This window comes from Cladophialophora immunda (genome assembly GCF_000835495.1).
Source record: "Cladophialophora immunda strain CBS 83496 unplaced genomic scaffold supercont1.6, whole genome shotgun sequence".
Lineage (NCBI taxonomy): Eukaryota > Fungi > Ascomycota > Eurotiomycetes > Chaetothyriales > Herpotrichiellaceae > Cladophialophora > Cladophialophora immunda.
The window spans coordinates 2,253,338-2,271,236 of NW_015622546.1; the positions used below are offsets into that span (position 1 = coordinate 2,253,338).

The 17,899-nt window shown below is 54.2% G+C and overlaps 8 protein-coding genes across 9 annotated transcripts; 6 read left to right on the forward strand and 2 right to left on the reverse strand.

Annotated features, from left to right (window-relative positions):
- Positions 1 to 123: 123 nt before the first annotated feature.
- On the reverse strand, positions 124 to 2,610 carry PV07_10324 (uncharacterized protein). Its single transcript, XM_016397644.1, has one exon. The coding sequence runs from the start codon at positions 2,252 to 2,254 to the stop codon at positions 377 to 379; it is 1,878 nt and encodes a 625-aa protein (XP_016244835.1). The 5' UTR covers positions 2,255 to 2,610; the 3' UTR covers positions 124 to 376.
- A 225-nt stretch (positions 2,611 to 2,835) lies between these two features.
- Positions 2,836 to 3,710, forward strand: PV07_10325 (60S ribosomal protein L30). The gene is made up of 3 exons (XM_016397645.1): positions 2,836 to 3,079; positions 3,138 to 3,292; positions 3,383 to 3,710. The coding sequence occupies exons 1-3, from the start codon at positions 3,004 to 3,006 to the stop codon at positions 3,476 to 3,478; spliced, it is 327 nt and encodes a 108-aa protein (XP_016244836.1). The 5' UTR covers positions 2,836 to 3,003; the 3' UTR covers positions 3,479 to 3,710.
- Positions 3,711 to 3,892: 182 nt separating this feature from the next.
- Positions 3,893 to 5,205, forward strand: PV07_10326 (60S ribosomal protein L10-A). The gene is made up of 3 exons (XM_016397646.1): positions 3,893 to 4,061; positions 4,114 to 4,289; positions 4,345 to 5,205. The coding sequence occupies exons 1-3, from the start codon at positions 4,017 to 4,019 to the stop codon at positions 4,805 to 4,807; spliced, it is 684 nt and encodes a 227-aa protein (XP_016244837.1). The 5' UTR covers positions 3,893 to 4,016; the 3' UTR covers positions 4,808 to 5,205.
- Positions 5,206 to 5,800: 595 nt separating this feature from the next.
- Positions 5,801 to 8,225, forward strand: PV07_10327 (uncharacterized protein). The gene has a single exon (XM_016397647.1). It carries the CDS (start codon positions 6,371 to 6,373, stop codon positions 8,000 to 8,002), a length of 1,632 nt encoding a protein of 543 aa, XP_016244838.1. The 5' UTR covers positions 5,801 to 6,370; the 3' UTR covers positions 8,003 to 8,225.
- A 173-nt stretch (positions 8,226 to 8,398) lies between these two features.
- Positions 8,399 to 11,149, forward strand: PV07_10328. Of its 2 annotated transcripts, none has more exons than XM_016397649.1 (2): positions 8,399 to 10,112; positions 10,192 to 11,149. In XM_016397649.1, the coding sequence occupies exons 1-2, from the start codon at positions 8,587 to 8,589 to the stop codon at positions 10,328 to 10,330; spliced, it is 1,665 nt and encodes a 554-aa protein (XP_016244840.1). In that variant the 5' UTR covers positions 8,399 to 8,586; the 3' UTR covers positions 10,331 to 11,149. The 2 variants fall into 2 exon arrangements, with proteins under 2 accessions (XP_016244840.1, XP_016244839.1); XM_016397648.1 differs by having other exon boundaries at positions 10,215 to 11,149.
- Positions 11,150 to 12,524: 1,375 nt separating this feature from the next.
- Positions 12,525 to 13,034, forward strand: PV07_10329 (uncharacterized protein; the record flags this gene model as incomplete). Its single annotated transcript, XM_016397650.1, has 1 exon — positions 12,525 to 13,034. One exon carries the CDS (start codon positions 12,525 to 12,527, stop codon positions 13,032 to 13,034), a length of 510 nt encoding a protein of 169 aa, XP_016244841.1.
- Positions 13,035 to 13,496: 462 nt separating this feature from the next.
- PV07_10330 (uncharacterized protein) lies at positions 13,497 to 15,336 on the forward strand. The gene has a single exon (XM_016397651.1). The coding sequence runs from the start codon at positions 13,551 to 13,553 to the stop codon at positions 15,225 to 15,227; it is 1,677 nt and encodes a 558-aa protein (XP_016244842.1). The 5' UTR covers positions 13,497 to 13,550; the 3' UTR covers positions 15,228 to 15,336.
- Positions 15,337 to 15,580: 244 nt separating this feature from the next.
- Positions 15,581 to 17,644, reverse strand: PV07_10331 (uncharacterized protein; the record flags this gene model as incomplete). The annotated part of the gene is made up of 1 exon (XM_016397652.1): positions 15,581 to 17,644. One exon carries the CDS (start codon positions 17,642 to 17,644, stop codon positions 15,581 to 15,583), a length of 2,064 nt encoding a protein of 687 aa, XP_016244843.1.
- Between the last annotated feature and the right edge of the window lie 255 nt (positions 17,645 to 17,899).

Consider the following 17,899-nt stretch of genomic DNA (forward strand, 5'->3'; position numbering starts at 1 on the left):
TAGCCCTATACCAGAGAACACAGTCGGCTTTCCATATCAGGCAAAGCCGCAAGGCAAGAAAGTAGCGAACGTCTGACAGGTGCCAATTTCTCGCTGACGCGGGCCCCTCTTAGAACAAAGGGGGAATGCAATTGTCAGACAGTCTGGGGTTCAGTTTGATAGCCATGCTCCTTTGCTGCACGCAGGAAATGGTGACGAGGACCAATGTCACCAAGTCAATTCAATTCCAAATCTCACGCCGGTTTGTAACACTCGTGGATTGACTCGCGGCATCAAAGGGCTGTCATGCCAATGCCTTCGACGTCTATGGAGTACTCTATAGTCTATCCAGGCACACACATCCTCTGGCATCATGCGATTTCTCCACAGGCGGCCTTCACTCGTCCTGGGTCTCGATGGTGCTTCCCCTGAACCATCCCCAAACAGAATTTCTGTTCGCTCGTTTCTGCATTTCTTCTTCGGACGCTGTTTGCTCTTGGACTAACCGTAGCGGCCTTAATTGGTTCTGCTTCATCACCGCCCCGGGAATGCTCCCTTGAACCTGCCGTTCTCCGCTCATTTGTGCTGTCATTGAACCTCCATCAGTAGTCGACCTTTGTTCCTCGCTATGAGAATCGCTAGCAACGCTGTTTGCAGAGCTACCCCCACGCGTGCCAGAGCCGGATGGTGTCCGAGTGGTGGTGGAGTGGGAAGGACCCCCAAAATATGAACCGCGCCCTTGGGACAGTTGTGGGCTGAGTGGACGGATGCCTGGGCTCATGGGCCCTCCAGAGACTGTCCTCATGGGGGATCCACGATTCATTTGCTGAACCACTGCGGCAGCCGCCATGTCAGCCTGTGCCTGATCAGACCTCGCCCTGCGATGTCCCCGGTTGAGCGGTATACTTGGGGCGGTATCGGGATTCTCATTTGCTGTGGGTCCGGTCGACGCTGGTTGTGCGTAAGACATTGGCCGTGCTTTGGTCCCTGGCCGTGAAACAACAGATCTGGCTCGCTGCAGCAAACCGGTAGCCACCCCAGCTACAGTGGCTGGAGCGGCTGCTTGCTGATCTGGTATTGCAGGTAACGCCTTCTCTGTGAACGATCTTGTGGGAGGCGGAGGCGCATCCTCTTTGTCTTGGATGATATGTTCAAACCCTTCGTGCGACAGTAACCGCCCAATGATCTTGTCAATGTATAATGTGAGAGCCTTGTTTTGGTCCCTTAGTGACTTGTTTTCTGCTTCTAGCCTCTTGTACATCTCATTCTGTCCTTCGGTGCTCTCCTGTTCTTCGGTGGATTCGAGCTCCTCGGCCAGCGTGCTCATCGCACTCGGTTCTTCGTCCGTGTGATCGTGGTGGAGAAAGTTGCCCTTGAGCGTCTTCTCGCTCAAAAGCATCTGGAAACTTTCGTTTTCCTCTTTGAGTTTGGCATTTTGCATCTTCATTTCTGAGATTGCTTGGTCTAACTCCAGGAGACGGCCATCTCCAACATGTTCTTGTTGTGTCAATTTTAGATGTGCTTCAGCCAGTTCTAAGCGGAGAGCATTGATCGTCTCATCTTTTTGTTGCAGGTTGTGAGCGAAGTTCGAGGCAAGATGTTCGGGTCGCAAGCTTTCTTCATCCACTTTCGCGTCTACCATCTGAAGCTCGGCCATGCCTGCACTTCGGCTGGCATTTAATCTTTCAGTACCCTGCAAGCGCAAGGCTTCGTTCAGTCTGTTAATGGCGGCCTGCTGCTCCGCCTCCTTATTCATCTGCCGTTCTCGTTCTTGAAGGAAGAGCTGCTGATGTTCCTCTTGTTCAATTTCCAGCTCTCGGCGTTGTCTATTAAGATCTCTGATCTCTGCTTTCAAACGGTCCACTTCGGTTTGCTTTTGCAAGTCGCGTTCCTCCGACGCCATCTGAGCTTGCGAGGCCTCGTCCAACCGTTGTTGCATGACTTCCACTTGTTTTTTGTATCGTTCCGACGCCTGCTCGGCGCGTTGGACTTGCTCTTGGAGATCCTTGATCAACTGTACACTGGCCGACTTCGCCTCTTCGTCTTCTTGGTCGTGGTCAACAGAGCCAGCAAAGGAAGTGCTCATTCGGTTGGGCGTTTTCCTCAAGGGTCGGGTCTGCCGGAGAGACGGAGTACGGGCAAGGCCTGTTCCTGTACTTGCTGGTACAGAACTTCCAACGCCTGGCCTGCTGGGACTATTGTCGTTGGGGTTGCGACGAGATGGAGGAGTGTTGGAGGTGTTGGAAAGCGGTGTCCGAGAGTTTGGAGTGGCCATGTTGATTACTGCTGCGCAGAGTTATGGCCGGACAGTTAAGACGCGTTGAGACGCTGCAGGCAATGCGGCAGAGGCCGGGGCACCGAATGGATGATTTGGAGGCAGTTTTCGACTGTAACATAAATAGTCGAGGGTGTGCAGATGGTATTGGCTGGCGAGGGAGGTGGACACAGGTATTGGCCAGGAAGCGAGCCTGCGCCTCAGTGATGAGCGACGGTGGTGTTCAGCTAGGATAGTTGTGATGGGTGATGTTTTGGAAATCAATGCAAGATGATTTGGGATGAGCAGGCGATGCACTCAGCCATCTGATAACTCGAATACAACGTGAATGGGCAATATTCACCGATTATGCAAATACCTCGTACACACGCACATGCCATAATCGAAATCTCCGGAATGGTAACAGCAGGAGCGACAGCGGAGCCTCGCGTTGCTGGAGGCAGCCCAAAAAGCGGCCCTTGCTTGCATTGCCTCATGCGGCGCTGGTGCAGGATGCCCGTCAGAGGGAAGTTCCGGGGCCCGCTTCGTTAAAACCCAGCGGTGCCAGGGACCATGATCGCCCCTAACGTCGTGCCTGTGTTGAAAAGACCACGTCACGTGCTCCTCTGCCGCCAAGAACGACTTCCCACAGCAGGGTACATTTTCGGCATTCATGCTGGATTGAATTTCTTTTCGCACCACCCACACAACACAGTCGCCGGAGCGCAACATTCAATCAATTCTACTATCGGACCTAGTAGAGCGCAACGATGGCACCAAAGAAGGCCAAGAAGACAACTGACAGCATCAACTCGCGCCTGGCGCTTGTGATGAAGTCCGGCAAAGGTGAGTTTACGATCCAGAGTCCAAAATCCTTCGTTGCACGTCTAACACTTGGATGTAGTTACTCTGGGCTACAAGTCAACTCTCAAATGCCTTCGATCTGGGAAAGCTAAGCTGGTCATCATTGCCGGCAACACTCCTCCTCTCCGCAAGAGCGAACTTGAGTACTACTCCATGCTCTCAAAGACGAACGTCCACCACTTTGCTGGAAACAATGTGAGTGCAAGTTGACATGAAAGACCCTGAGAAGAAGCTCCTACGAGCTTTGGAGGGAATATTGGCTAATATTGTTCCCACCGATTGTAGATTGAATTGGGCACTGCTTGCGGAAAGCTGTACCGCTGCTCCACTATGGCTGTTCTTGATGCTGGTGACTCTGACATCCTCGGTGCCGCTTCATAAATACCAACTTTGGACGCAAGTGCATGTTGAAAGAGCCCGTGCGCTCAATGTCATGATATCCTGGCCATCGAAGGCGCAGAAGGCAAGACATGATGAAGCCGTCCCAGAAAATGTGCGCCCATTGCCGGGTTGGGTATTGGCTGCAATATCAACACAAGATAGAGAGTGGCCTCTAGCTCCATAAGTTCAGAAGAGCAGCTTAGAGAATGGAATACCGACCTATCTGCCCGTGTCCATGATTGTTACTTGTTTCGTGATCCTCAACTGAGACCATAAATATCGCGTCTGACACAGTAGATGCCCAAACCTGGGGCGTAACTTATCGTGTCAGACTCGACGCTCGGATTTAGTGGCTTCCGGATCGGGAATTAGGGCAAGAAGGTACCTTTCCTGGTTTCTGGTGGCGGATTGTCTTGGCATCCGATTTGAAATCAACTTCAGTGGGCGACCCTACAAAGTTCATTGTCGACTCTTCCAACTTCTTCCTCTCGACCATATCGTTCGCAAGAAGTGCTAGTCTCTCTGAACAACCGTCAAGATGGCCAGAAGACCTGCCAGATGTTACAGATACTGCAAGAACAAGGTCAGCAGACAATTTTGCGACAATGTGCGATCGATGTGCTAATTCTGTACAGCCCTATCCCAAGTCTCGATTCAACCGCGGTGTACCTGACCCCAAGATCCGTATCTTCGATTTGGGACGAAAGCGTGCCAATGTCGACGAATTCCCCCTCTGCGTGCACATGGTTTCTAATGAGTACGAACAATTGAGCTCCGAAGCGCTCGAAGCGGCCCGTATTTGCGCCAACAAGTATGTTTTCATCACGTTGGAAGAAACTGTGGAGGTTGGCTAACAGAGGTTTCAGATATCTCGTCAAGATTGCAGGCAAAGAAGGTTTCCATCTCCGAGTCCGCGCCCACCCCTACCACGTCGTCCGCATCAACAAGATGTTGTCCTGCGCTGGTGCCGATAGACTTCAGACTGGAATGAGAGGAGCTTGGGGCAAGCCCAACGGCACAGTCGCCCGTGTCAACATTGGCCAAATTCTTCTGTCAGTCCGAACCCGAGACGCCCACCGTGCCACCGCTATCGAGGCTCTACGACGCTCCATGTACAAGTTCCCTGGTCGCCAAAAGATCATCGTCAGCAAGAACTGGGGTTTCACGCCCTTGAGACGCGATGAGTACGTCAAGTTGAAGCAAGAGGGCCGTGTTTTGATCGATGGTGCATATGTTCAATTCTTGAGAAACAAGGGCAATATCGAACAGAACATGAAGCGATTCCCTGGTGCTTACGAGGGCGGTAGCGAGATCGCCGCCGAGGCATAGATTTCATGTTTTGGCTCAAAGGAGCAGTGAATTGCATATGCAAAGGCCAAAGGTGAAATACCGGAGTAGTTTTTAGTTCCACGGAACAGAGGTATCGGCTGGGCAACATTATCGCGTGCCTTCAGAACGATTCTTTTGCCCGGAATGAAAAATGCGCCCTTCACCCGGAAATGGGGTTCCGTCGGACGACTGGGGGTACTCTGAGATACTTCCGATCATGATAGACGCGAAATGAAGGACATTGACACCATGAGTACAAACCTGTTTTCATATATGGGTCCACATGTACCCAATCATCCTTGAAAGTGACGAATGGACCTGTAATTGGAAGTGCCAGTATTCCTTCTCCCCCGGTACCACTGAGGTAATATGTAAGACTACCCCTGGCCCTCCCTCCCATGTACATTAAAGTGACGACAAGGACGAGTGGCAATGCAAGAACCTGATGCTCATCCCGGACTAAAGTGGTTTTTTCCCGACCGGCGACCGTGACCGACTGCGCATGCACCTCCAGTTAACCACGCAGTATGCCACAATCCAAATGTCAGATTGCGTGCCTGAAGGCGGAGGAATTAGGAAGAACGATATGGTAATTTTTAAATCTTTCGCCCCTATCGCCTAATGATGACGAGCGAATTCACCTCAGAGAAACACGGCCATTGCAGTACGCGGGTGATGGTCCATGAAGGGCGGAAGTGGCAGGATTTCCAAGAGGTCGCGTGGTTTTTTGGCAATCTGTTAGTCAGGAAAGCCGCCCGGGTCCGTAACAAACTTGGCTTGGTGACCAGGACAAGGAGGGAGGTCAGAGTGGCATGTTTAGGCGGCAGATAGGAGATCTCTGGGTTCAACTGTATCTCTTCAACCAAACGCGGCTGAGAGGATGGGGAGGCTAGGCCGCGAGCGGAACTTTGGACAGGGCGCATGCTCCCTGCAAGGCCCTATGATAACGATGATGGGCTCCAAGGGAATCTTGCATCTCGTCATGCACGCCGCAGCTCTGGTCATGCTGTCACACTGCGGCTGGCTTCTCCGACAGCTGGCCTACACCACTGGGTGCCACTCCTAACCATCCTTTTTCAGCGCTGGCTGCTCTATCTGTCGATTACTCGTCTCGACCGACGTGTCACTCACCCAACACTCGCGAGGTTGTGGTGGTACAACCTGCTTCCCGCTTCGTGTGCCCAACACAACACCCCTTTACCCCTTTACCCAACATTCGGTCTAATCCTGCCAATACTGGTGATCGTCATTCTCCATTGTTCATTGCTCATTTCACTTTCAACATATCGTCGGCCTCGTGACATTGGGTTCCCGGAAAGGAGCATCCAAGTCATTCGCGCATCTCCTTGATCGGAGCTGGACCTCCACCTTTGGATTCCGACCAGCTCAGAAACACGCCCTCGCAGAGACAAAGAACATTGACAACCCAAATACAAACTCAATCCTTTGTCAATTGACTCCATCCTCCCTTACCATCACCGTCCTCAGTTCGACCCCCTACATAGCGGCCATTCTCGTGCTCGCTGTAGCACGGCCCACCCGTACGTCCGCGGGTTGGGAAACATGGCCTTCCAACAGTCCGCGGCGCCGCGGCCAATTGTCATCAATGCAAATCAATCTCAAGACTCTTCATCTCAGACCCAATTACGGCGTACGACAGTAGAAGATTCCCAAGAATGGGTCCTGTTCTCTCCCAGCGCGGCAGAGTCAACCATCACCCGGACTCAAACTAGTCAGACTGCGGGGGCCTCAAGAGCAAGCGATATATCGCTCAACACTGCTGGGCGGTCAGGTCGACTTGAATCGTCCGTTTTCGATGAAGAGGTCACGGAAGACGGCGAACTCGACAGCCTTGACGATGGGTTGCATGCCTTCAGAGAACCTCCCTTGTATCCTACCATCTCCAATCAGACTCAGGGCGCCGTGTTGCCGACCCATGACGGCCTGGGAACCTTCCCCGCTTCAAGCCCTCCTGTCCTGGAACAACTATGGCAGCATGAGGCATACAACCCAAAACGAAAATACGACGGACATCACCGGCGACCTTCTAGCGTGCAGAGGAGGCTCGATACCATTGATGAGATTGAGGCGCAGGCGAGCGAAGAAAAGAGAATGCGGATAGAGAAGTGGCGGATGGAACAAAGTCAAGCATTAATGGACGAAGTGGAGCGAGAAACTCGCCGGCGACTGAGGAGGGGATCTCGCCAATCCACTTACCAAGAGACACTGGCGTCTATCAATGAGGATGTGCTCGGAACGACGCCGAAGCAGAGTGACTATCTATCTCGACCAACTCCAGCACCCGAGGAGTCAGAGCCCTTCTGGCGCCGCATCACAAGAAAGTTTATCCGTGATGTTATCGGCATTGATGAACCGCTGCTGTCGGTGATATTTGGAGAGAGCCTTCCAGATGAGGCTTACGACAGCAGGCCATCCTCTAGCCATGTTCTGCCTCCTATACCTGAGCTGGCATCGGAAGGACGTCCGGTGGAGGACTCAACGTGGCGGGACAAGCTTCTTCAACGTATCGCCCGCGAATTGGGCGTCTTTGTGCATCAACTGTCACCGCACCCGGGAGCGTTCACCACCTACTCCCGCAGTCCTGACTATGCTGGCATGCCGGTGTCGGCGTCTCGACCCAAATCTCAGCTTTCATTGTCACCCACCGAGGAAAGCCCAGCAAAGGACACTATCTCATCTGGCATGACGCCTAATTTTCCACCGACCGTCCGTGACCCTGCCCATGCTGAGAATTGGGGATTTGAAGAAGACCCCGTCTCATCCGCGTCGCCACTTGATTCGTCCATGAGCCTTCAGCGAGAGAGGGAATACTGGGAGAGAGAGCTTGATCTGAAAATGGTGTTCCGCTACCTCAGAGACCGGTTTGCGAGCAGGTCATCTGCTCAATCCCCTCAAGCCTCGAGACAGCCTCTTGAAGACGCCGCCACCCGGACGGCGATCATACGCCAGCACCATCCTCTCGTCGCTCGGGCTCAACGATCTCCTGCCCGCTTGCGACGTGAGTCCAGGGCGAGCATCAGGCGACCCGCAAGTAGCTGTGCCAGCGAAAGTGTGCGCAGCAGCAGGAAAGCTTCCCTGGTCAGAAGCGGTTCAAGTCGCAACTACTGGGATATCGGCGGAAGCGTCGGGAGCGGGAGCATCTTGGCGAGTGGTGGAGCTTGGGGTGAAGTGTAGGATATCAGGACATACGTGGCAAGACATGTTTGATATGTCCCATGGCATTATGCATTGGCGATAGGATCGCACTGTATGAGTATGGATCACGACCTTATATGATATTGGTAAAGGAACTCAACTTTTCTTGTTGTCTTGGGAAAGACAAGAATCTGGAGGATGAAACTACTTTAGAGAGTCAGAGACTCGCTTGAACAATAAACAGATTCTGCTTTGATCGAAACTAGGGCGAGCCAGTCTGATTGTTGTTGCCTTTCAAATTTGTATTGCCCCAGAGATGACTAAATCACATGACGAGGACCGGAAAAGCCCCGTATGATTGGATGATTCTGCCACCACAGGCCGTTGACCAATTTTGCCGTTGGATGCCCTCCCACCCCACTGCGCCATTGTTTACAATCTTGAACCTGATCGTATTGCATTTCCCATTCAAGAAGCAACCTGTCCACTTTTTCTTCAACCCCTCTTCACGCCATCCTCTTCAACTTCCGACGCGACGGTGTCCCAGAACTGAATCCCCGTTACTTTCGGCGCAAGTGGCGTTGGCCTGGGTCTTCCGCTGACCAGTGGCCGCCGTCGTAACCATGGCCGAGGAAGACGAACTATACTACCTTCAACCGGGTTTCGACCTGAGCAGCCTCACTATCCCCCGCATCCGTTCAATCCTCGTCGCGCAAAATGTGCACTACCCGTCTTCGGCAAAGAAAGGGCAACTGCTAGAAATCTTGGAACAAGAGGTCTTACCACAGAGGGAAAAGCTACTCCGGGCGCAAGCTAGAGTCCGGCGCACAAGCAAAGGCATAACGGATGTGCCCAGCAGTCAAGAAGGGACAATTGACGGTGACGATGAGGACGACAAGCAATTGATGCCGCCTCCCCCACCTCCGAAAACACCGCGAGGCAGGAAAAGCAAGTCAGACCTCACCGCCGCATCGGCTCCGTCGACTTCTAAGCGAACCAAGACTCCCAGCAGGAAAAGCGCGACCAGAACACCCCGTGCATCTGACACTGAACCAGAGGCGGAGAGGTCGACCGTCCGCAGATCGCGAAAGAGCGCCCCCTCCGAAGCCGTCCTGGAACATTCCATTAAGATCGAACAACCAGACGGCAGATCAAAGAGGAAATCGGCCGAAGCTGAAGCAAGCCCCTTCTCCGACGACAATCCGTTTCAGTCAGGGTCCAGCCCGTCGTCGGCCTCGCATAATCGCAAGACGTCGACGTCTCGGTCACGAAAGTCGTTGACATCAACCAGTACCGTCAAACGCCGGCAGACAACTTCGCCTCCGATCAAATCAGAAGAGTTTTCTCCGTCGAGCTCCAAGGTCTTGTTTCCGGTCTCTCGGATCACCTCTGCCGATGCGGAAGACAGAGTCGCTGTTACAGAAGAGTTTACGCCCGACGCAGCGCGTGAACTTGCGGAAGAAGAGAGGAACGGACAACTGGTCCCGAACCGAACCTCGACACTTGTAAGAAGGAAAAAGAAGAAGGAAACGAACGTGATGGTGAAAAATGCACCCTTAGCTGTCATCACGACCGTGCTTGCTGCTCTGGGAGCATGGTACAGGCAGGAGAAGATCAATATCGGTTACTGTGGGGTAGGGGAACCGAACTGGTCATTGGCTTCCAACCCACACATTCCCACTTGGGTGCACGAGAACCTCCAGCCAAAGTGCGAGCCTTGTCCGCAACATGCAGTCTGCTACCCGAACATGGAAGTAGAATGTGAGAGCGACTTTGTGCTCAAGCCTCATCCTCTAAGCTTAAACGGCTTGGTGCCGCTGCCACCGACGTGTGAACCAGACAGCGAAAAGCAGAGGAGAATCAAGGCTGTGGCAGACCGAGCCATTGAGGAGCTTCGTGAGAGGCGAGCAAGCTATGAGTGTGGAGGAGATGTAACCAGCTCATCAAATCCCGCTGCACAAGAGACTGAGGCCGTGAAGACGGTAGCAAAATCCAGCGCGCCAAAGTTGGAGGTTGCGGAAGAGGAGCTCAAGCAAACGGTGTCCAAGATGCGAAGGAGAGGTATGACGGAGCAGGAGTTTGAAGAGCTATGGCGCGGTGCCCTCGGGGACATCAAGGCGCGAGACGAAGTCGAGGTCACTGAGGATCGGTAGGTTTCGGTCGCATGTCTCCATTTCCGAGCTGTTATCACGCTCACTCTTTGTTTGCGAATCGCTGACTGACTGAAGCTCCGGTGTTCCGACACTTGCAGATCTGGCAGAACACTCCTCTCCTCTTCCTCCCTCGCCAGACTCCCCTTCGCGTGCGCCGTCCGACGATCCCTTCTTCGAGCGTTTACAGAGAATCGAATCCCTATTGCAATTCTAATCTTGATTGCATCGGCCTTGATTTACGGACGCAACAAGATACTATCTTACCAACAAGCCACCGCGCAGATCCCCGGATTGGTGGCCACCACGTTGGACCGATTAGCCACGCAAGCCGCTCTACATCAGGACGGGCGCGCCCCCGAAGCATTTATCAGCGTCGGCCAATTGAGAGATGACGTGCTGAGGAACGTGTTCAGTGCTTCAGAGCGAGAGCGCGTGTGGCAAAACGTCAGGAAGATTGTGGAAGGCAATTCCAATGTGAGGGCCGCAACTCGCGAAGGAGGAAAGACGGGCGAGTGGAGCCGTGTTTGGGAGTGGATTGGGCCTCTGGACCTGGCGCCCGGCTTGGAGGGACGGAGGTCAGGCGGGATGGTTACAGATGGAAGGACGCCAGAAGGGAGCAGTCGTGGTAATAGCGTGGCGAAGGCGGACGAAGACTCGAATCTGGGGGTCCGGCGGTGGGACGAGGGGAGGCCGATTTATTGATTCTTTCCGGGCCAGGTTTGGAAGGATTCTGTTGCCCTTTCAGTGACATGGTTTTGGTTTCTGTCTTCTTTTTGTTTCCTGTGCTTGTGATTATTTCGAGCAACGGGGCAAAGACTTTGGACCTGCTCCGCCTTGCACATGATACTTTTTAAGGATATAGCGCACACGGCCCGTGTACTATTAATGAGTGGACTGATGAGGATTTTTTGTGTCTCGATACTATCTTCTACAAGACCGACATTGCCCTGTATAGTCTCATGGTTTGAACAGTCAGCTAGTGCCTGTGTCGGTTACTTGATACCTCTGGGCGTTGTGCATCTGGGCTAAAACCCCTTGTTGATATCAATTGAGAACTTTGGGAATACTAAAGAATCAAGAATCCACAAAACAACGGCCCTTGCGCGAGACCCATGAAGAACGAAGAACGTTTCTCCTTTGCAGCCTCATCATAGTGCCCCGGCCACCCTGGGTCTCTGCTGTACGCATATTACACAAACTAAGGAACAGCCTCATCCTACCTGGTAGCCTCCCTAGGTACCTTGGAACTCCCATCCTGTATCCACCTCAGCCTTGTCCAGGGCGTCTCATGCCTGCACCGCACTTTCATAAGGGAAGCAGAATCCAAAGGACCCGAACATAAGGAAAGAGACGCCCCATTCAACAAGTCTGTCCCTCCGACGCATGGGCCCTTTCGGCTGCCGATCGCCTGGAGTTTCGAGCCTTTGTTCTGATTTGACATCTAGAAACTCGACGATCACCCCCTGGAGCCCCGGCGAAAGGCGTCAGGTGACAGCCTCCCGCTCCAGGTCGATCATCGTCGCTACAGAAAAGAAGGAAGAAAAAAACAGGTTTTGCCCTCTCTCCAAGGTCATGAAACAAGGGTCTCATTCGCGCTGGACCATCGACTTTTGTCGGAGAGGGCAGACAGCCTTGGCCTTGTACCCTTGCCCTGCATCGCCTCATCGTCTGGCTCCCCGGTCGTCTACGCCCCCCCTCAACGGCCCGACTTTTCATGGTTTGCGTCTTGCGAGTTAGTTCGAAACGTCGATGCCAGGGCTGAAGTACGACCAGCCCACGCCCTGGCTGTTTTGTTTTGATTTGATACGAGTTAGGCAGAGACAAGGGGGAGGGATACGGGTGTTTTTGGGATTCCCTTGAGGCGTCATAAGTCATGAGGTTCGTGTGTGTGTCTCTCATGGCATGGCATGGCATGGAATCGTCTCATCATCCACACCACCCCCTCCCCCATATTTTCATCCGTGCTATTGGTTTGTTTCGGTTCGAACTTGCCCCCAACTTTTCTACTGGAGATTGGACCTCTTTCTTTGTGTCTGTGAGCATATCTAGCACACTTTGAGCGTCTTCTTGTTTGAGGTGTAGCATATTTTGGGCGATATACTCTGCTTTTCTCTCTCTCCTGCCCTTGCCGTTGCGCATCTCTTCTTCCCTCAGCCTCGTTGGTTACACCATAAGGCACGTCCGCAGCATCTACAAGGTGGAGATAGTAGGCTACCTGGGTAAGAGCCCCTTCGCAATAAAATCTACGCCCGAAGGAACGACTTTTGGCTTCGATGCCGAGGGATCTGCCCTGGTCATCGCCTGCACTTCTGCGTCCTCTGATCAGCATCACTGTGTCCCCTCCAAAAACCTCGCTTTCAGTCACCCTCAGCAAATTTGACAAAACCCGCTAAATGCAACGCTTCGAAATGGCCACTGATCCCGCTGACCCTCCGGCCCTCCGCTTCCTCGACACGCTCCTCCCTTGCACCTTTATCCTCTCCACATTCGGCTCGCTCATCACCTTCACCACCGCCGTGGGCATCTTCGGCGGACCGCGGCGGTACTTTGACGAAATCCAGGTCTTTATCGCGCTCGCATGGTTGTTTTTCATGCTGTCCCTGGCGATGGCAACCGTGACCAGCATGGCGTTGACGTTCCACAGGAGGCATGTGAGAGATGCCTTTGAACGAGGGTACAAGTCATGGCGCGGCGGGGCCGGGAACCGCACCGCGGGTGAGAGATCTGTCGTCTTTGGCATCGTGGTTCTCGGGCTGGGTGGGATGTGGCTGATGTTGCTGGAGTGTCTGGCCTTTGTGTTTTTGAGCCTGTCGGTAGCGGCATACTGCCTGGCCGTGGGGTGGATTGGTTTCGTCGTGTCTGCAGGGATGATGGTTCTCACCGTGGTCTTCTGGGTCCTGATGGGACAGAGGGATTGAGATACGTGTGGGCCGAGAGACGGAAGCGGCGGACTCTGGACACTGGTCTCTCTTCCTAGGAAGCCCCATATAACTCGCTCATGACTAAATCACGAGCAATGACTGGAAGGAGTCGGTCCTACCTTTGATGATCCGCTCCTGCTTTCATTTCTCCAGACTAGAAATGCTGAGCGACAAGTTTTTTGTCCTGGTTATTTTCCAAAGTGCTGTTCAGGCTGTGCACTCAGCGGATTACTCAGGATAGGGACTAGCTATCATACGATGCGCGAGGTTGTCAGTTTGCCCAAAGTCCATGTCATTGTTTACAACCACATGGAGCTATCGTTTTAGTGGAATAATAGGGATTATGCCCCGCGAACTAGTCGCGCTAATACACGACAGGCTTGGCATATATGCACCAAAGTATGAGTTTGTCACGTTTGCTCCCTTGTTGAACATAATTTATCTCCAGCATTGAGGACCGCGAACAACCACTCTCTCTCCACCCCGCTCCAATCTCTGGACTTCGACCAAGCCATGGATATAGATCGAGACCCTCCCTCAAAACGACGCCGGACGTCAAGCGAAGATTCGTTCTCGTCGAGAAATTCCGCCGCCGAACCACGATCCCATCTTCCCGCCCTGCGCCATCCAGATTCCCGAGACGCCAGAAGGGGGAGAGGATATTCGAGTTCGAGGAGCAGGAACGCGAGTCGCGATGACACTCCAAACATTCGTCGGTCAAGGAGCCGCAGCCGATCGCGTTCCAGAAGAAGTCTGAGCAGATCCCGCACCCCAAGTTCGGTGTACGAGTCCGGGCGAGAGCATCAACCCCGTTCAAGATCAGAGTCAAGACGGAGGCCAAGGTCACGGTCAAGGTCAAGATCCAGATCATTTGACTCGTCGCTCGACCGTCGGGGCTCACGTTCTCGCTCTCGATTGCCGTCGGCGTCACCCATCCCAGGCCCGACAGAAAAGCCCAAGTCTCTCAACTTCACCCCTCTAATCACTCTCGCGCGCGCCCACGCTCGAGGTATCACCTCCATCAAATTTTCCCCTGACATGACTCTCCTGGCGACCGCGTCGGCGGACAACGCCATAAACATCTACTCCGTTCCCTCAAATCCAACGCCCGACACACCTCTAAAGCACATACGCACGCTACGCGCACATTTAGCAGGCGTAAACGCAATAGCCTGGTCTCCAGTGGGACCACCCTATACCCTTGTCTCGGCCGGCGACGACAAATCCATCCTCCTGTGGTCTCCCCTGTCATCGGACTTCCCTATTGCGCCCTCACCTTTTATGGGACACAGCAACTACGTTTATTCCCTCGCCTTCTCTCCCAAAGGGAACATGCTTGTTTCCGGCTCCTTCGACGAAGCGGTCTTTCTGTGGGACGTGCGCTCCGGCCGCGTCATGCGCAGCCTGCCGGCCCACTCCGACCCCGTCGGTGGCGTGGATTTCTTAAAAGATGGCACGATGGTCTGCTCCTGCGCCGGGGACGGGCTGATTCGCATATGGGATGCCGGGACAGGACAGTGTCTCAAAACCCTGGTCGACGAGGACCGCAAGGCCGTCACGAGCGTGCGATTCTCCCCCAACGGGAAATTCGTGCTTGCGTGGACGCTGGACAACTGTGTCAGGCTGTGGAACTACATTGAAGGGCGATGCGTCAAGACGTACCAAGGCCACGTGAACCAAGAGTACAGCCTCAGCGGGACGGTCGGGAGCTACTCTCACAAAAGCGGCACCGGGCAGCGCAGGCTGGAAGCGTTCCTGGCCAGTGGGAGCGAAGACGGGGACGTGCTGGCGTGGGACGTCACGAGCAAGGAAATCCTCTGGCGCGGCAAGGGACACCGCGACGTCGTGCTGGCGATGGACTTTGGGAGGACCCAGGAGGGCAAGGGCCTGCTCGTGAGCGGCGGCAAGGACCGCGACTTGCGCATCTGGATGCTGGAGGGCGACGAGGCGGATGCCGACTTCTTCGCCGCCACCACCGCCGCGGACAGGCAGGACTTGGACAGAGGCCGCGACGACGTGGACATGGACATGGACATGCAAATGACCATGGACATGGGCGATGTGGTCGACGGGCCGACCTCGCGTGGCAATCACGATATGCACGGCGATGCAGGGGGAGGAGGAGGAGGGGGAGCAGCAGCAGTCGGCGACGGCAACGACATGGACATTGATGGTGAAAACCCTGCTTGACCGATAGCCCCAGGTCGGGAACCCCGAATTTATATGTGATTCCTAGAAAGCGCAAACACTCGACGAATCCCATTTTCGTTGACAAAACAAAGCATAATACCTGAATTGCTCAGATCCCCCCCACCTTCCATCCCAGCCGACCCAGAGACAACGTTCTCCCTTCCAATGGGACCGGAGTCAAACAAACAACCCCTTTTATGTGTTCCGCTAGCCAAACCAGAGACAAGAAGCTGGTGTGAAGATGTACATGATAGAGACGCAGCCCTCCTCCTCAGCTCCATGCATACATACATAAGTCTTTATGACTTGACTTGACTTGACTTGACAATCGAGTCCTCTTCCAGAACCGACGACTATCGCGGCACGCGATAATTGCCCCTCGCTTGCTCGGCCTTGAATCCCTCGCTCTGGCTGGGCAGGGGCGCTCGTCTGCGCATGCTGCCCGCGGTGCCGGCGGCGGCGGAGGTGGAGGTACCGGGGTTGTTGAGGCCGTTTGTTGGCGCGGCGGCACCGTTGCCCGAGAGGCCTGGAATGCCGCCGAGTCCGATGCCGGGAATGCCAGTCCCGGGAGCTGCGCTGAGCATGGGAGGTGGGATTTGACCGCCAGCGGTGGGCGGAGGGGGTGGGAAACCAGGCGGCAGGGTGAGTCTTGTAAAGTCAATCGGCGGCACGGCGGAGGTGGTTGGGAGTGGTTGGTGGCCCGATTGCTGCGGCGGCGGCTGTTGCTGTTGCTGCTGTTGCTGCTGCTGCTGCTGCTGCTGCTGTTGTTGTTGTTGTGTGAAGGCGAGGAGACGCTGGAGAGATTCCGCGTCCATCCCTGGCACGGGAGGGAAGGGGGGAAGTGAAGGCACTGTCATATGAGCCTGGCCCGCACCACCTCGCGAGGAAGGCTGGCCTAGGATACCAGTTGTACCAGCGTTATGCTGCAGGCCTGACAAGAGCGATAATGACGGTGGCGGAACATTGCCTATGCCTGGAATCGGTTGTGTCGACCCGTTCATCCCTATGCCGGGGAGACCAGGCAAACCGGGAATTGACAATGCTCCGGCAGCCGCTGCCTGTCCCTGGTTTGCCTGATCCTCCAAGCCCTCCGCCTCATCTTGCTCTTCTTGCTCCTCCAGCTCCCTGGCCTGCTTCTTCCCAAACTTTCTATCCCAAGTGCCCTGTGCCTCTGCTCCTTCCTCGCCCAGGTGGAACTGGTCTTTGAAGCAGGTAGTCTGCCCGGGCTGGGCGCGGGACCAGAACCGCGTATAGTGGTCGTTTGAGCCGGAGGCGAGAATATGCCCCAGGGGGTGCCAGTCGATGGACCAGATCGAGGAATCATGTGCGTGAGATATGCGGTGGGCGGGATAGATTGATTGTGCTGGCGCGGAGCGAGGGTCTGACGATGCGTAGGGCGAGGTTGTTGTGGAGGAGATGCCAGCGGGGGTGTTTGGTTCGGTGAGCAAGTAGGAATGCAGGGAGCCATCGTCTCCGCCGGTGCTGATGAGGCTCGGGTGGATTGGGTGCCATGATAATGTGGTCACGCCTTTGTCATGACCGCGCAAGATGGCAACGTCGCGCATCATCCGCAAGTCAAAGATACGGGTTTGACCGTCTCTCCCGGCGGTAGCAAGCAACTGATCGCGGAGACGGCTGAAAACAGTGGCCGTGATGGCGTTCTTGTGACCATGCAGTGTTGTCAGATTCCTGCATGTCCGAGGATCCCAGAGGCGTACGCTGTGGTCTTTGCTTCCCGACACCACGAGGCCCTTGGTAGGATGCCAGTCGCAGGCTTTTACATCCCATCCATGCTCTGTAAATGTCGACTCGTTGGTGGAGGAAGTAAAGTCCCATATTTTGAGAGTGTTGTCGTCGGAAGCGGTGACAAATTTCGCGTCCGAGGGCGCAAATGCCAGATCTCTAATGGGAGCATCGTGGCCCTTAAATTGATGTGGGTTGTTCAAGGTGGGTTGTAAATAATACACTGTGCCTTCGTCGTTTGCCGCGACGAGCCAATCCTTTCGATTAGACCACTCTGCAGCACGCAGAGAACTGGAGCCCATAGCAGTAACAGTCTCAAAGTTGAAAGACATGCCATTCCACAGCATGAATTCGCCATTGTGCACCCCGGCAAGAAGTCGACGACCTTCGGGCATCCACCGCACCACCGTCACGGGCTTCTTGGATTTTCCCAGAGAGGTGTGAAGATGGCGAACAGGTATCGACTCGGCGGGAGCATCTCTTCGAGCTGGGGGTGGCAATATGTCGATAACATAGCTTTGGCTTGGTCTTTCTTGTTCATAGTGATAGCTTCCTTTGTAAGGTGGTTTTCGTTTGCTCATCCACTGAATCATAGATGAGCCATAGTCGGTAATCGGTCGCGGTCTCCGTCGACGGAAACCGCCTCCATCTTGGTCATCGTAGACATTGGCCATCGTGACTAAGAGATGTATTCATCGAAAAGAGAATTCGAGGGTAGAGGTAATGGATCTCACGCAGTAATTTTGGAGTGACTAGGATGCCAGACACCAGAGGGATTGCGGGCTCAGCATCAGCGCTCACAGAGAAAATATCACTCGGCGCTTCCGAACACAGAATTTATCAAATTGTATAGCTCACTGGAAATGAGTAGGTAACAGATGGTTGGTGAAGTATGTACGCGCGAAGTCTGAAGGGATGGCAGGGGAATC

Excerpts from the sequence above, each read along its gene's own strand:
- PV07_10330 (XM_016397651.1), top strand. The coding sequence starts at position 13,551 with ATGGATATAGATCGAGACCCTCCCTCAAAACGACGCCGGACGTCAAGC.
- PV07_10325 (XM_016397645.1), top strand. The coding sequence starts at position 3,004 with ATGGCACCAAAGAAGGCCAAGAAGACAACTGACAGCATCAACTCGCGC. Across the intron at positions 3,080-3,137 it reads TGTGATGAAGTCCGGCAAAG|TTACTCTGGGCTACAAGTCA; the intron begins GTGAGTTTACGA and ends ACTTGGATGTAG. Across the intron at positions 3,293-3,382 it reads ACCACTTTGCTGGAAACAAT|ATTGAATTGGGCACTGCTTG; the intron begins GTGAGTGCAAGT and ends CACCGATTGTAG.
- PV07_10326 (XM_016397646.1), top strand. The coding sequence starts at position 4,017 with ATGGCCAGAAGACCTGCCAGATGTTACAGATACTGCAAGAACAAG. Across the intron at positions 4,062-4,113 it reads ACAGATACTGCAAGAACAAG|CCCTATCCCAAGTCTCGATT; the intron begins GTCAGCAGACAA and ends AATTCTGTACAG. Across the intron at positions 4,290-4,344 it reads GCCCGTATTTGCGCCAACAA|ATATCTCGTCAAGATTGCAG; the intron begins GTATGTTTTCAT and ends CAGAGGTTTCAG.
- PV07_10327 (XM_016397647.1), top strand. The coding sequence starts at position 6,371 with ATGGCCTTCCAACAGTCCGCGGCGCCGCGGCCAATTGTCATCAATGCA.
- PV07_10328 (XM_016397648.1), top strand. The coding sequence starts at position 8,587 with ATGGCCGAGGAAGACGAACTATACTACCTTCAACCGGGTTTCGACCTG. Across the intron at positions 10,113-10,214 it reads GTCGAGGTCACTGAGGATCG|ATCTGGCAGAACACTCCTCT; the intron begins GTAGGTTTCGGT and ends CGACACTTGCAG.
- PV07_10324 (XM_016397644.1), bottom strand. The coding sequence starts at position 2,254 with ATGGCCACTCCAAACTCTCGGACACCGCTTTCCAACACCTCCAACACT.